We start from the raw sequence: 17,810 nt of genomic DNA on the forward strand, positions 1-17,810 counted from the left end.
TGAAGTAAAGTCACCATATAGTCGTTATTGTATGGCTTGTTCTCGTGAAGCCCAAAATGTGAAAATATTTATGAAAAGTTGTAGAAGCACCATGAGTGAAATATAATGAAAACTATTGAATTTCTGCGATGAGAAAATTCGTAATTATGAGAAATAGTGCGGCAAAGGGAAAATGTGTTCAGTGGAGGTGAATAAGGCATGAGGGTGGATTCATTATTTGAACAAATAAAAACTTCTTTGCTCTCCCATGGCAGTAGCATTGGCCCATCATCCGGCACAAGTGTTTTTCCTGAAAATTTCCATATACACATTCTCAAGTGAAGCACTGGGACTACTCACATGGAGCATATACTAGTGCTTACATATTTGATACGCTTGAGGACTTTCTGACACCCACCCCAAAGGTCTCCGACCCATCCACTTGAAGTATACACCCGAGCCAATCCAATAAAAGTGGGATACATATTAACAATTGGCAGTACTATATACATTTTTCTTCCACCCATCCAGACCATCCACTTCAACCTAAACCATGGCCAAAAGAGAGCTGAGTGAAGTGAGCTTGAACGCATCTGGTGTTCATTCTGGGGCTCTGTTTTCCGTGGTTGCAAGGAATATTATGTCTGGGGTGTAGCTGCAAATGTTTGCTCTTTCCATTTTGACGGGTACTCCCGGAAACTCATATATAGTAAAATTTCATTTGTTGTACCACACTTTTAGAGTGACACAACATAGTCTTTGCATATGCGACCAAATGGAGATGCTCCCAAAGTCTGCTCAGCTTCCGATCTTCGCAAAATCCACTTTATGTACATATCATACATCCCCCTGGAGCTTTTTTAGCGGTTTCTCGCCAACATAGCCAAATATCCGCGCTATATCGTATACATGAATATGAGAATTTTGTCAATATTTAATGAGTCGGAAGGGTATGCTTGTGGCAAAAGTACAGAAATGTACCAGGCACTTGGTTCTAAGCTTTCACCAAGATCTGGGTTGCAGAGTTTGCTACCAACAAAGTTTTTAAAAATATTGTATTTGTAAATTGTTAGTTAAGTGAATTGAAAGGAGAATAAAGAAGAAACTTCTGCATACACTATCTTAACACATTAGGGACCATTCTTATTGTATATTGTTGAAAAAGTTAGTTGTGGTTAATTATTTAAGCTGCCAAGTAATATATTTTTTAAGAGTTTTACATCTAAACTTAGCAAAGATATTTTGTTATAGAAGACCTTTAGTTTACAAAACTAACCTTTTCACTAATCTTTTAATATAATATCGATTATATCATTTTCACGGTTTAGGGGGAGGTGGTACTAAATTGAATCCAGGGCTATATTGAAAGCGCAATTTTTCGCATATTTCTAGAGGAAGCTGGACTTATCCAGAATTAAATTTAGATCCATATTTGTTTTGAATATCTAAATTATATTACGTTAAAGCCCAGCTTCCTTTAGAAATTTACGAAAAATATCGTTTCCAATTTAGCCCCGTCTCCTCCTATTTTATGGGTATTTAAATGCATTTCTGTGTTTTTATATCCGAAGTTCGTTTGTACAAAAATATATCAACTAAATGGAAAAATGGCTCCCTATTTACGAAAAACTTCAATGACATTCGAAAAATTAAAACCGAATTTCGAGCTTTTAAGTTAATTCTCGCGTAAGATTTTAAAAAAATTGTAAAAAAAAATTAAGGAAATGTTAAAGAAGTTGCTTAATGATTATGAGAGAAGTTATAATGAAATAAGATTTTATGAGACTCATTACTTTCACTTTCCTTACAACAAAGTGAAAACGTGAAAACTGATACATATTAATACTCGAGACCATTGAGATACTCCATAATCGAAACAGGGAACTACATTAGGCAAGCTTATAAAATTATTACGAAATTAAAAAAAAGGTTCTCCTTTTTTTTAATATTTTGATCTTAGAATTTTTGAATTTCCGTCTGTGATACAAATTTACGTCACTTTTATAAATTTGGATATTTGACGAGTGATACTCGCAAAGCTATTTTCAAAAGTGTAGTGTAATATCCTAAGAAAAACATCCCTTCTCAATGTTTTTCCAAAAAATATTCCACGTAGCATTAAAATGTGAATACAGCAATCTTGAGTGAGAAATCTACTTGAACAGTATTGTCTTGGATGCAAAAGATACAACATTCGGTTAGTGTTTTTCACTTTGAGAGTTACTTTGCAACTTTCTTCTAAACAAAAGCTTCAAAAGATAATGTACTTTTTTCCTCAAGCACCACCATACTCCATGGTCTTACTCTCTTAATTTTATAAACTGGAAAATGCAGCTATGCCATTGCAACCCAGAGAATGGAGAAAAAACAACCTGGATGATGCAAAAAGGAAAATGTTTAGTTAAGTCTCGTTATCGTGTGTCGTTAAATTTACAGCGAAAAAGGCAAAAGTTTTTTGAAACACAACATTAACTTTTACTCCTCATCTTTGTGTCTCTGTGAATAAAATTCCACGGAGTTCATGGGGGTGCCTTTACCCCCTGCGAAAAAGCTCCAGAATGAGACATCGTTCCACGGCATAAACTATATCACGTGACCTGAGGGAGTTGGTCTGACAAATGACAAAGGAAAATGTTGGTTTATTCCCCCCACTAAAATTTTATACCATTCTTGAATAAGAATAGTTTCAATTATATGATTTATATTATATGGGCACACAGACAATGCATTCACCATCAACAATATTGAGCTCCATAATGTGCATGGTTCAAAGGCATTTTGCCTGATTTCCCCCCTTTTGCCCCCCCCCCCTGCCAAAAATAAAAGAAACATAGCTCTTTTAAAGCAAAAAGCAGAAATGATTTAAATTTTTGTAAACACAAAAGAAAGTCAAATTGAAAATTCTTCTCTTTATGAGATTTTTTCACCCTTCGGAGAATGTATTCATCAGTTAAGGGCGGGACAAGATACAGCGATATACACAATAATACAACATACTAAGAGGGTGATGATAGAGAGTCTCTTGTATTGCTATTGTCAGCACTTCTTTTTTTTCCACATTCGTCCTTCGTATCCACATCTTTTAACCACCCTCAAAAAAAGGAAAGTATCCGGATGGATGGAGAAATATTTCAGGGCATCAATGACAAAATTCTCCATAGTCATCGTCAATCGATGGTGAGCAAACGCCATAGAAATGCAACGAAAATGTTTCAATATCTCATGGTTGGGAGAAGCACTAAATTTGCATGCAATAGTAAACGCAAAGATAAGGGGGGACACAAGCTAACAAATTTATGGTAGTTTTGGGTCAAGATTATAAATATTTTGAATGTCTGTTTTGAATGTCCATTGGAGTTATTTATTGAGATTCCTCATCAAGAATAGAATGAATATTCATAACCATAGTAATGTTTACAAGATTTAAAACATTATTAATACTTGTTCTAAATCTAAAAGGATATTATCTTCACAGATTTCAGCCTTTAGTTTTAGAGGGCAACTCGAAATGATAGGTTATATCAATCATAACCTAAAATACACAAGATCCTCAAACTCTCCGAATAAAGGTAATAATTTATAAATAATTTAAATAAATAAGAGAAAAGTGTATAAATTTGACATATTTTTTAGATTATTTAATATTTAAAATTAAAAATAAGTATTATTTTTCCATGTTGGGTTTTACCATAACTTTACTTTTTAGAATAACTTATAAAAAAAAAATGAATTAAAATTCAAAACCTCTTACAATAAACTTTAAAAATTTATAACTGTTGATTTTGTATGTTTTTACTACGCAGAAAAAAATTTCATAAAATTGTTCATAAATGTTTGTAAATTCCTACAGGGTATTTACAAAATGCTCGTAGATCGTATAATGCCCAAGGCACAATAACTTTTGTTTAGTAAACACGTTTTTGACATTTCAGTGAGAGTGAGTGAGATCTAGATCTAGTCATCTCGCTCACTCTCATAGGAAATTTTGAAAACATGTTTTTGACATTTCAGTGAGAGTGAATGAAACGTAGATCTAGTCATCTCGCTCTCTCTCTCATAGTAAATTATGAAAACACCTTTACAAACAAAAGTCATTGTGCTCCAGGCATAATATGCCACTAATAAGTTTGTAAATGTTTGTTTGACAAATATGTACAAAACAGAGAAAGAACAAAAAATGCTCGTCAAGTTATGATGTTACGAACAAAATTTGTGGAAAAGTATAAACTTTTACGAACTCATTAGTGGGTTATACGCTTTACAAACATTTCCTAAGTCTCTAGTAGAAATTCACAAACATTTACAAATAATTTTACGAAGTATTATTTTTTCTGTGTATAAGGCCAATTTTGGAAAATTTATAATAAAATAGATTTTAATCCAGAAATCATATTCGAAGAAAAACAAAATTTTTCTGAGAGCTCAAACTTTAATAACTTTTTAATTATTTTTTTTAACTGAATAAATTAAAAATGTACTAAATGTAATGTAATAAATTTATCTCCAGGTTTTTGTATTGTTCGAAATTGTATTAACTTAATACAAAATTTGTATTAACTTAATACAAAATTGCAAATATTCCGTATAAAACCAAATAAACAAATTGATAAAAAAGGAATATTAAGACTTTTGAATGTAAAATGTGGCTAAAATTTATATAATTTCATTCTTTACTATTAAATTGTATTATTCATTAGTACAGGGCTTACAACAGATCTTGCTTAGTTGAAGAAAAGAGAGTTACTTAAATGTATGAAGGTTTTGCCTTTGGTTAAAATAGTTTAAACTACGTAAAATAGAGTTAGTTGGAAACATTTCCAATTAGGAATTTAGAGATTTCATCACAGCTTCAGATGGACATAGAGAAAAAGAAGACCATTGCATTGTCTCAATGATCCCAGTTCAAGAGTTCTTTGTGGTTTTCTTCTTTTATTCATCTAAAACAGAGGAGAAATCTCAAAATTCTAAATTAGAAAAGATCCTTAAATTCCTTTGTTACCCCAATTAGATAATTGTTTACTAAAATTCTTTTTTCCCAATCCTCAGTTTAGTTTTAGTGAAATAGCGTTGATCTTGTGGTCAAAAATATTACAGAAAATATTCAAGATCCAACTCACCATTTGTAGCACCGGCTTTATTAACACTGGTTGTACTGGAAAATCCGGGAAACTTTCGCCAACCCTTGCGACTCCAGAAACTACTCTTGGTCGGCTTTGGGGTTTCTGAGCAGTTACTGCTTGGCCCGGGATCTTCAGCTGGACGCTGATGTACTTTTGCGCTGCTGTAGGAGGAGCAGGATCGCGTTGAGAAAGACGATATGCCTGGGTCTTCATGGGATCGCTGGGAAGATCGACAGCTACCGCCATAGATTGATCCACCGCCTCCGGCACTGGGAGTGGAAGATCGCGTGGGGAAGGTGGACATTGCAGAATTTGTCCTGTGATATCGCAAACTTCCTACGTAACTAGCACCACTACTGCTTCCACTGAAGCCACTATCGAGATCACCACCTCCGCCAATCGCTTGAGAACTCACTGGGGATAGTAGCTCATCTGTTGGTCCCACTGAATTGAGAAGCTCAGCTAAATTCTCAGGTTCGCGATGGGGCTCCTCTTCCGTTGGACTGTCCGTTGGCGAAGCTGAGGGCATAATCATGGCCTCAACTGACAGATTAAGCTCACCCAGAACGCGTCTATGACGATTCTGTACCCTCCTCAACTCTTCCTCTACAATACTTTGATTGAGACTTATCATAGACTGTCCCGACGTTAGAATCCTTATCCTACCATCACCTCCTATTTCCTCGTAGATATTCTCTTGAGTCCCGTACCTTGTAGTATAAGTATGCCTATCACTAGGCGTTGTCGAATTAGCTGAGTTTCGACAGGACTTTGAGAGTAGGGCCCTTATCGAATTAGGAGGCGGGGGTCGTGATGGACCTGGAGTGACCTGTGTGGATGTCCCTGGTATGCCAGGAACTGGCACATTGGAATGGCGCATGGCAGCACCTGGCTCATAATATGCGTATGAATAATCCTGATGATAAATCGAAGAACTATTGTGCAATGTTGAACCGTAAGAACTAGTCGATGGTTCATATCGTTCCATCGTGGCAGCTATATTGTTCCTGGACCATTTTATCTGCAAAAAAGGCCAAGAAAAACAACAAAAAAACACAATTAAATTTGAATTATTCTAAATGTCATTTGGCAGTAAATGGAGAAATTTACTCATGATGCGGCTAAAGTGGGTTTTACTTGTTGGAAAAAGTACTTAAATAACAGAGTCTATTCCAAAGCTCTTTGGTGTGGAGATTATAAAGTTCTAAGCGGATTTGAAATACTGCAAAAAAGCTGCACTCCCTTTCACAATGCAATTATTGCTCCAGTAGCCTAAATTTGTGAATAGCTCTCAATATAATAGGTGTCATTGATGGCTTTAGTATATCTCAAAATCTCTTACACATTCTGCCAATTCATCTCACACTGGATGTATAATCAATATTGATGTTGGCAAAGGCCGAGACAACCCTAATTTGCAGTCAAAAGTGATGCTGAACTTGCTAATTGGAAGAGTGTGAAATGTGGCATATCATGTTCAGATTCACACACATGTCAATAATATTATTTTTCAATTAATTGCTCAGAGTTAATTAATTGTCTGGTCACCACTCATGGTTCCCAGTTGAACTCTGATAGACAGGTTGTTCCCCATTAACAGTCATGATGTATTAGGTAAGTTTTTATTGCTCGTACTCTACCGTGATAGCAATGTAAAATATGATTCCTCAATTTTTTGACCCCTCAAAATTCCCATCTTCTACCCCCTGGGTTTCTAGCACATTTGGAATCAGACGATGTCCTACACTGGCAAAAATAAAAGGATCAAATTAATTCAAATATGATTCTTTTGCAAAAGATGGATTAAATTTCAAACTTTGAATGCACATTTATCATAATAGAACATGTTAATTTGATCCATCCTTCGTAAAAGGATCAAATTTTGATCAATTTGATCCTGTTATTTTTACCAGTGTAGTAAAGATATCTTGTTGTTTATATGTTTGAGCTAGAAGCCAAACGATCCAAACAAATGGAGATAGCGACTTAGGATCTTGGGTGGGTCCTCCATAAGTCAACTTTCGCATCATTAATAAAACTTTATTTTCCTTACTCTTTTCCTTCTGTTTTAAGTCTATGTTTTCAGAATACGAAAACGCACCTTACGATTCTTATGCCCTAGACACACTTACGACTTAAGCCGAGAGACGACTTAGTGGAAAATGATGAAAATGTACTTGAATCTGTTGTCCTGGACCCTGGAATAACAAATTATTCGCTTTCAGGAGCCCAGAACTCGGAGCTTCATCCTCCTTGCACGGTCAACCCAAGAAGACTCCTCTATTTCCCTCTCGCATTCCCTTTCTCTAGTGCTGTCATGAAGGGAAAATGGCATACAACTTTCAAATAATTAACCGTTAGCACTATTGTAGAAGAACCGACTCCTACAAATCATTATTCCAAATATAATTACGCTAAGCCGTCTCTCGGCTAATCCTCAGGTCTGTCGAGGCTCGAGGCCCTTATCGTTGAATCTATTTTAATAGAATTTTCAAGATCAAAAGTTTAAGTTGAAATTTAACTCGTATTTCATAAACCCTATTGTTTTGTTAGAAGTTTCTGGCTCATTGGAAAGGCCTTCAAATCCTTGACAAGTGCGAATTAATTCCAACTGATCATCATCATCATTTTCAACCGCTTATCCCTATTGGGGTCGCGGACCCATGACATCCAAATTAGCAGTGCACGTTTGCCGATCCTCCGCCACTTCAGAAAGATGTTCGGGTTCGATCCCAAGGCGCTCCAAGACAAGATTCTAATTCTCGAGGTCGACGCCTTCTTCAATGGCTTGCATAGCCACTCTTGGGCATCTTTCCAACTGATTATGAACCGATAAATTAAATTTGAACAGAATCACTTGTATTCTTCCTATAATGCTGTTTCCAATGAGCAGTAGGGGAATTTTGTAACAATTTGACAAAGTCATTTGACAAAATTCCATCGTTGAATTCTGGAGGAAGCAGCACAATTTTAAAGCCAAGTGAAAGCCTAATGGCTAGTGTAAAAAGCTAGCTCTCTGTAATTGCTATTGTTGGGGACGTAGCAAGGTTATAAATGGGTTTGGTTCGGTCAGTTGGCATTGCTAAGTAAAAATTGCGTCCGTTCGGCTTGAACAATTTTCAATGATTTTTATTTTCACAATTACTATGATTTTTCAAAATCATTTTTAACAGTTATGAATCGCGTTTTTTGAATAGTTTTCCTAAATTTACCATATAAAAAAAATTGAATGTATCTTATGACAATGCCACACGGTTATATAATTACCCACAGGACAGCTAAAATAATTAATAGAAATCAGTAATGCTCTATTTTCTTGGATATAGCACAAAAGTTCCGAATTGGAACATTTTGCAGAGCTACGTCGCTTTCTCACCATTTATATTCACATAATGTTATTTACAATATTTCATAAAACATAATATATTTTATAAAATTTATAAATGAATCGAATTGCACAAGTAAGATGAAAATCACAATTTTTAAAAGACTATAATTAAATGTAAATAATAAACACAATTAATAGAGTGTATTATATATTGTAAATAATTATAATGTACTGGACTGGACAGTTTTGATTAATTTACTCGTTGACTCCTTATGGTCATGTTAATAAAAAAAAATTATTAAATTCGTCCAAAAATTTATTTTTTCAATGTGTTTTTGACTAATTTTAAAATTTATGTTCAATAAATTTTAATTCAAATTTAATTCTAATTTGACAGAAAGAGACAAAATTGTATCTATTTTAAGTGCAAAACAATGAGACGTAAAATTTCAATCAATGGAATCTCACTAAATCGAAAAGGTGTGCCAGTGCCATTGGATTCTTTATTTGTTATGAATAAATTAAAAGTATTGATCCAAAAATTATATATGATAAATATTGCTTTTCATTTTGTATTTTTAAATTACTTTTCTGAAATTTACAGAATGATTAATATTCCGGTATGTTCTGTTTGAAAATTCTCGTTTACTTTTTCCAGAAACTTAATTAAAGCAGTAGTTGGTTATAGTATTTTACACCAAATAAAAAATTTAATAGAATATTAATTAAAATCGTACTGATAAACTAATAGTGGGTTCCCTTAAAACCTTTAGTTGCAATCTCACAACCTTAGGATTCTAAATTTGATAGGCAGCCAAACGGAAAAAACTGCAATGATATACATTTTGCAAATCCTAACCAAGGAAAAACGGTTATAAAAATAATCTTGTATAACTGTCAAAAATTTTAATTTTCTGAAATAATTTAGGCTACATCCATCCCAGGCGATATTGTATACTTTACACTGTACGATCAATAATATCCTTATCGCAAATCCTTGTAACATATCCACTAGCATGTTGTAGTAAGTGGAATAAGCTATAACAGAGGTTTACTTAACAAATCAACCCCCAATGCTGAACGCAAAAACATTTGCTACATTCAACTCTTGCAACTTCCGATAAAGATTTCGTGAAATATTTCACTAAGCCTTGGATGTGCATCCCACCCTTATCTTACAGCACTTTTACATGGTGAGAAATTGTGCAAATGATGAGAATTTGTGGGTAGTGGTAGATGGGGTATAGGTATGGGGTAACAAATAACCAACCTGTGGCTCAATGGCGTTGATAGCACCGGAGCCGTTCACTGTGCCGCCTTTGTAAGCTTTTGTGGGCGCCGGCTCCGGCTCTAGGCACAGCTCTATGCTGTCTGGGTCATCCGGGTAGCAGTGTACTTTTCGCGGGGCCGTCGCGGTAGCCGGAGGCGCAGAACTTGGGGCGCCGTTGGTGTGGGGCGGTGGTGGGCAGTCAGGGGGTGGCGGGAAGAGCGGAAAGGGTGGGTGAGTGGGTGAACAGAGGTTGGAATATCTGCCACCGGGATACTTGATGGCGATGTCGTCTTTGGGATAGCGGTGGTGCTGCTTCTGGTGATGGTGCTCGTGATGGTGCACCGTCGTAGGCGTCTGATGCAACTGCGGATGCTGGAACTTCCCTCGACGCCCACCACCCACTGTTGTCGTATTTGACTCCATCGTGCATTCTGTGTTCACAGGGACAAGGCCAATATGTCGATTTGGGTGACTGAACTCTGTCGCCACTCTGCCAGGAGAAGATGAGAGAGCACGGAAGAGAAAAAGCGGATATTATTGCACTGTTTTCCACCGATACGGACGCCCTTCCGGGACATGAGAAAATTGACGGAATATGTTGGGGGAAAAAGTGATGGTGGATGACTAAGGATGGGATATATGCCACAGGGAAGCGATGCGCAAAGATTCAATCGCAATTTTGTCCTCCAGAAATCACCAATTGGCTTTTGCATGCAAACTGTTATAGGAGGTACCTACAGTACTATTCCAATAGTTTCAAAGCATCAAATTTTAAAAATTATTTTTAAAAAATATATATAAAACTAAAAAGGAAATGTTCAACCTTTAAACTTTTTTTTTGTTGACTAAGAACCTGAAATTTACCGAGTGAACTAGTACTAGCAATAACTAATGGTTTGAAAAACTGGAAAAATATAAGAATCATATGCGTTTACACTAATGGAGTCCTACTGTATGTACATGCACCAGCAAACATTTTTGAATGTAACATATTCCAATATGTTATCTTTTGAATGTTATTGCTTCCTCTAGTCCGCATGTTGGCACATGAAGAAGTTGGACTGGCAATTTTTAAATCCACAGAGAACTTTTAAATGAAATAGAAGATGGTTTAATGCAATATCGTGACAGTTTACCAACATTTTAGAATTGAGATGAAGTATTAAGCCTCGTCTAAACATATAGCTACTAATTTTGTTCAAGTATAGGTAGTAATAAAGTAAATTTGATCAGTTCAAAATTGATAAAAATGATAGAAGAGCAGGCTCCACCTGGGCTTACTCTTTCCTAGCCAAAATTCACACTTCGGAGCGTATTTTCTCTTCTTCAGAAGAAAAGGTAAATTTAGGCCACACTCGCGTGTACTATATAATATCAAGAGCGTAGCCAGAATTTTAGTGAGAGAGTTACCAAGTGCCCAAATTTGAAATTATGTATGATGAGTATTTGAGAAGTATATTTTTAGAGGATCATCCCCCTACAAAACCGTTTTCAAAAGGAAAGAACACAATTTTTTTGTAAACTCGCTTAAATTCAATTTCAATAGTGAATTTGAATTCATTGAAAATTCAGCAAAATTCTTTATTATAGGACCTTTAAATTTTTAGATATTCATTTAGGAACTATTTTTTGGGGAAATTCTGTTCTCTGATCCATTTCTGCATCAATTTAAAAAATTTTGACGGATTGGGACCAAAGGCACAATAACTGTCTCATAGATCTGAACAGCTATCATTGGAAGGCAATTGTAAAAATCGGAATGAATCCAATTTTAATTCGGTTTTGATAGGTTTTAACGGTTTTAAGTGGTTCGGATAGTTGATAATTTTCTTTTATTCGCTTTTCTAAGAGTGAATATTATGTTTTTTTTTTAATAATAGAGAAGCGGTGAGCGTCGGGGGATGAGGTAGCTTAGAAAAAGATGATTTTTCCTAATTTCCTCCTAAAAAAATGGGGAAATAGTCTTTTTCTTAGTTACCCAATCCCAAGGTGCTTACCAATTCTGTATTATTGAAATTATTCATCGGAAATTTCTCAAAATTAGCTTTTTTGTTCTCAGGAAAAGGACCAAAAAAGTTAGATAGTGTCAATGTAACCCTAAAATCTATTTATATATATATCTTCAAATATATTGTCAAATCTATTTGCACTTTGATTGTTATGATCTAAAATTGTTTGTAAAAACGAGATCATTTCCATAAAAAAAATTTCCAAAATATTTCCAAATAAAATTTTCTTGGATGGATATTCATGTGACGAAAAATACGAACATGCTTTTATATGTTTTCTAAGTTTTCTTTAAAACTAATCTTGAATAATTTGGCGAATATTGTATGCTCTAACTAAAATATTGCTAAGGTCACCATAAAGATTTTCCCGTATAAAGAAAATACCGGGAAATTAACCACAAATTGAGTGCAAAATGTTTATCACGAATCTAAAAATTTTCTTGCAAAATTTATTTAAAAAATTCTCCAATCAATGTAAAACTGATTCAAATAGAAGGTAGGTCAAATAAAACAAACTTTCAATATTCTGTTTTTGAAAGTCGCAAATCACACTTTAAAACGCTCATTAGCTACAATTTAATGTGAAACACAATAAAATTTTATTGTGTAAGTGTGATACACCAGTGTAAAATGTGTATTTTATGTATAAATATATTTATTTTGTTTAATTATTTATTTATTTGTAGACCTGAAAATTGCTTGACGTACTGAAAAATGTAAGTCTTTTAGAATAATAGCACTTATTGGGGCGTGGTCAATTCATTAGGAAAAGGATATTTGTACGTCTCGCTTCAGAGTGATTTTATTGTAGTCATTTTATTTTAAAAGTGCTATAAAATTTTAAATTATTAAAATAGTCCATTAAAAATAAATGTATGTCAGTCGACTATAGTTTCTAAAGAAAACATCAATTAAAATTGTTAATAGGGGAAGTGCTTGTAATTTGGGACAGGGTCATCTTTTAGATGAATCCCTACTAAATAAAAATAATAAAAAAAAAGATATTGGAAAGCAGTTTGAATTAATCCTATTATATTTAAAAATTAATAAAAATATAGACATTCATTTGACTGTAATTTTGGACAACTGCTTGTAATTCTGAACACTTTGCTTGTAATTTTGGTCTCCTGATAAGGAAAGGAAGCCTGAAAGACTTGCCCTACACTATTCATAAAATATTCGAAGAAAATTCCATAATTTTAATCAATTAATTTGTACTGTTCAACTTTACCATCAAAGTGTTCAAAATTATAAACACTTCCCCTAACTGTTTATTGCTGTTTTCCCACCCAAACCAGTAAAAACTACATTTGGTAATTTTACACGATGTGAAACCTGTTAAGCAATGTTTATTATTTATCTTTTGCTGAAAATTTAACATCTATTACCTAGTTCTAGTTGAAAAAAAATCTGCAGTAAAAAATCTTTTGTCATTAGATGATGTAAATCATTACAAAATTCCTTTAAATTAAATAATTTCATAACATAATTGCAAATAAAATAAAAACCTTTTTTTCCTGTTTCCAAAAATTGCATGAAAAGTTCATTGCTTTAAGAGTTTAATTGCGTACTAATCAAAATTGATTTTTTTCCAACCAAATTAAATTTTCACTGCTCTTTAGTTATCGTTCTATTTGTAGCATCTATTTTAATGTTTTTGCTGACCGAATTTAATATATTCTGCATAAGTAAAATGAAATTCAGTATGATGAAAATTTTTCTCAATAGAGTAAATGAGATATTTGAAAGAAATTTTAATTTATTCTATAAAAAAAACTCTGCTTTTCAAATAAAAGAATATATTTTAGCTTCCATTTCTCTAGTCATTGATTGAGAATTTTTATTAAAATTTTGCGACAGTTTTTGGGTGGTCTTTTATTCAATATTCGATTTTTTAAATTTGAAAATATTGTAGAAATTTCTCGCCTACACTCCTTTGGGAATATATAATTTTTTGGTGTTCAAATTTATCTGTGACTCAGAAATAAATGGATATATTTTGTTGAGAGAAATTCTTGTCATTAATGCAATCCACCCAGAGAAAGAAGCTAAGATTACTAACTCTAATTTGAGTCCCAATTGATTGGATATTCAGTTGACTCGTTATCTCTGGTGACGATGTACTAAGAACTGTTCATCTAAATAATTACATATGAGAACTATTGGAAGTGACAAATAGATTGACCAAGCAAGCAATCTTGTGAGTTGCCTGTGGGAGTGTTGAGAAAATCCATGACACAAGATGCCAACAATCTCTAATTTCTTCTACAGCATTTCTCTATTCAATTACCAAATCACAAATCCCCACCCGAAGGCATCAAATTGTAAGATAATTGTACGCCAACGCTCAAACAAAGTGACGAGTATCTTTGGTTTAAGAAAGAGGATCTTGTATTCCTTGGCCTTGGAGCAAAGAGTTTCTCAAAAAATATCTCACCTAACTGTTGAACGTTTTCTTGAGTTTAAAATTAATAGTACTTTCGCCTACAAATGTGAGGACTGTCTATGGATTTTTACACCTAGTAAATCCAAGGGGATATCATGTGAAAGAAGAGAAGAACAATTTATCACAATTTAATATGTAATTGACAGCATGGTGTAGTAAAAAACACACCAGTCAGACTCGATTTTCACTTAACACACTCTAGTATTTAAGAGAAATATGAATGAATTATTAATGCGCAGAGATGTTTTTGTATCATAATAACCACAAAATGTTGATAAACATGAATATTTTTAGCTCTTTTTCTTCTGTATAGAGCTCTGAGTAAAAAGCAATCATTAACTATATTTTTCTGAGAAGAAAAATGAAGAAGATGAAAGGTTAAAAGGTTCTGCTGAAAGCTTGTTTGAGGATACTGAATATTTTTCAGGAAATTTCCTAGAATCTCTGAAGCAACAAATTTGAAATTTTAATAATTTTGTACAACAAATCCAAACTTTTTCGCGAAAGAAATCGGCAATCGACAAATGAATTCTCAGAATTTTTATTTCTTATTTTATAAAAACTTTTAAAACCGCTTGATTTTCCCTTTTGAATTTGAATACATTTAACATTCAAATACTTTTATTTTCTTCTCTCATCTTTAATAAAAAAAAGAATAATTAAAAATCTATTATGGGGTAGGGGAGAATGGAGCAGTTTCACTCAGTTGGATTCCTTTCAATAAAATTCAATAAAATTCTTTTAAGCAGAAATAAAATTTAGTAGGGGAAGGTGATCATCCTTTAAATGTTTTCAGCCTTTGTTTTATTTTTTTTTCTTTTTCTGAAGTAAACATTCCATTTTATTAATCAAATGAAAAAAAATTTGATTTTTACTAAAAAAGAGATGGCAAAGCGTTCTAGCTTTGCGAAATGCTCGAACTTTCGAGATATAGCTCTTCGTGAATTATTTTCGCATGGTGTTTTGGTACTTACTGATTTAGTAGCGAATAAATTGATTCATAAATCATAAAAGAATTTCAAAATCTAAAATTAGTAAAGAAATGCGTATTTTAGAATGTTTTGGCATGAGTTACTAACACATGGACAAATAAAAAAAATTAAATACGAAATAAGAAAAGCCATTTACGGATATTTTACCGATTCATTGCTGATTTCAAGTCCTTTCCAAATTTATCAAATCGGTTAAAAATATCTCAATTAGAGTGGCTAAACTTTGACCTTAAAAAATTCAAGATGGCGATTTTTTAAAAGAAAGGTACAGTGGAACCCCGCTATAGGCCATCGCTCTGTGGTCCAGAATTTATTAACCGTTGATTTCAAAACACTGATTTTAGGTTAGGTTATGTTTTTTAGTACGCGACATGCAATACTGTCATAATTATTTTAATATTTTTGGCAAACTTAATTGAATAGTTGTGATAATTTTGATCCATAATGAAGAGAGTGAGGACAAGTACCACAGTCGCAAAGAAAGTGGAAGCCGTCGAGTAATTTCAATACTAAAAGTTGTTGATAATTTTAAAAAATGACATGGACTCTATTGCGACCCAAGTGTCAAATCTGGAACCAAATATGGCCTATAGCGAGGCTCTACTGTTCGGACGAAATATTGAACTGAACTACCTCCAAAATATATTCAAAATTAAAAGAAAACGGAGGAACCGTTTTTGAAACAAACCAAAAGCTTTTGGTTTGGAGTAAATAAAAAAATAACGTCTTAAGATAACGTTTTTTTATTGAGGTCACTGAAGTTCTTCCCATTTAAGCTCTAGGTCGGTGACGAGTTAAGAAAAAAAACGGATTATATAACTGCTGTAACTTTTAGTTTTAGCAGTAAAAAGAGAATTATTATTATAGATTTTTATCTCTAGAAAAGGAAAAAAAATGAAATATTGAAAGGTTGACAACGTCCAAAAGCTCACCATCCTCTCCTATATACAATGACTTACAGTTGGGTATAGGGTTAATAAAAATAAGAACAATTCCCTCAATTCTTAGATTAATATTTGAAAAAAATTAGATCTATGCTTTTTACTGATCAATAAACTTTTTTAAATAATAAGTGTCGAATTTCTAGTAAATTAAAAGAAAATAAAACATCATAAGAATTAAATCAGAATAGAAATTCTCTAATTTTGACATTAATTTAACTGATAACTTAAGCTTTCCTTTCTCAAGAAAAGAGGAAAATAATTCTTGAATTTTACTTGGTCTTTTTTTGTGGGGAAGTCGAATTCAACTTAATGTGTAATTTTATACAAAGATGATGGAATTTCTAGGAAAGAAAAAATTAAGACATAAAAACTATAATAAAGCAAGGATTTTATGACAAAACTTTTAATTTTTTTAAACATAAGATAATATTATATATTGCTTATTAATTGATTAATTTTGATATTCTGGAAATTGAAAACGCTTTAAAACTTGTCCTTTTCAGTATAAGTAATCTTTTTAATAGCATTTTAATATCCGTCATACTACTACAGAAAGAAGAGAATATTTTGCAGAAAACATTCTGAAAAAATTGTATTGCCATAAAATTTTTAATTTGCAGGTACTCAAAAAGCACTTAAATATTGTTTTTAAAAATATTCACTTAAGTTTGCATTACACTAGCCCTAATATGAATTCATGACTTAAAGCAAAATCGCCAGACCTGTCTTAATTGCAATTATTGTACTTCGATTTATAACTACAACAACATATAAGATATAGACACAATTTAGATATAAATATAAAGTTTCGTTTTTATGCAATTTGATAAAATCAATTGCAAATGTTAAATTGAAAGCATATGGTTTTCAGATTAGAGGTTTATCCTAGAAAATTTTCTCAATCCTGCCTGACCAAAAATTAGGGAGACTTTTCTGGAAATTGAGTTTAGGTACCGCGCATTATTAAAATACATGTTTATCTGAAAGGAAAAAAATATGCAAAAAATTAATCTGTCCTACCCTTCCCTATTTTCAATTGCTCAATATGCAAAGTAAAGAAAGAGAATTAAATACTATTAACACTTGACGATATCCTCTGTTCTTTTGTTTGTCTTTGCTATGAGCCATTGTCCACTTCAATTACTAGGAATGGCACTTTATATGGATCTTACATGGACATTTGCACTTAATTATTGTGAGAATTTTCTTATCATGCTAATCGATATGCAACACTTTTCATACAGTAAATGATGGTTTAAACTGAACACATGAAGTAGGGTAAACTTTATAATTTGGAATGAGTGTTATAAGTTGGACAATTCGCCGGTACAAGTTGGACATGGCTTTTTTCTTGATAAATACAGTACAAAACTTGTTTTTATGCACAAGGACCCAAATTATAAAACTAAAGCATTAAAAATATACAATTAAAAATGAAGTACTAAATTTATCAAGACAGAAAGCCCTGTCCAAATTGTACCATTGTCCAACTTGTACCACTGTCCAACTTGTACCACTTTACCCTAAGAAATGAAGCAAAATTAAAAAGCTGCCTTTCATTTTCATCAAAGTGCGACATGGTATTCTTTTATCTTTTCAAAAATAGAAATATCTCAATTGCATAATCCGTCACTCCATAAAGCAACTGAAGCGAGATTGAGCAATATTAAGCATTAATGTGTTCACGTACTAAGTGATATGTCACAGGAGATTGCTAATAAT

The 17,810-nt window shown here is 33.0% G+C and overlaps 1 protein-coding gene across 3 annotated transcripts in view; it reads right to left on the reverse strand.

Annotated features, from left to right (window-relative positions):
- LOC129805534 (uncharacterized) overlaps positions 1-17,810 on the reverse strand; it is a 332,356-nt gene that overhangs the window by 83,122 nt on the left and 231,424 nt on the right. For 2 of the 3 annotated variants that reach the window (XM_055853510.1, XM_055853511.1), the window contains 2 exons: positions 9,698-10,187; positions 5,097-6,120 (listed from right to left, as the gene is read on the reverse strand). In XM_055853510.1, coding sequence (XP_055709485.1) covers positions 5,097-6,120; positions 9,698-10,120 — 1,447 coding nt within the window. In that variant the 5' untranslated portion in view covers positions 10,121-10,187. The remainder of the gene's footprint in view (positions 1-5,096; positions 6,121-9,697; positions 10,188-17,810) is intronic. The other variant, XM_055853512.1, reaches the window with a different exon arrangement.

This window comes from Phlebotomus papatasi, chromosome 3, assembly GCF_024763615.1.
Source record: "Phlebotomus papatasi isolate M1 chromosome 3, Ppap_2.1, whole genome shotgun sequence".
NCBI classification, from domain to species: domain Eukaryota; kingdom Metazoa; phylum Arthropoda; class Insecta; order Diptera; family Psychodidae; genus Phlebotomus; species Phlebotomus papatasi.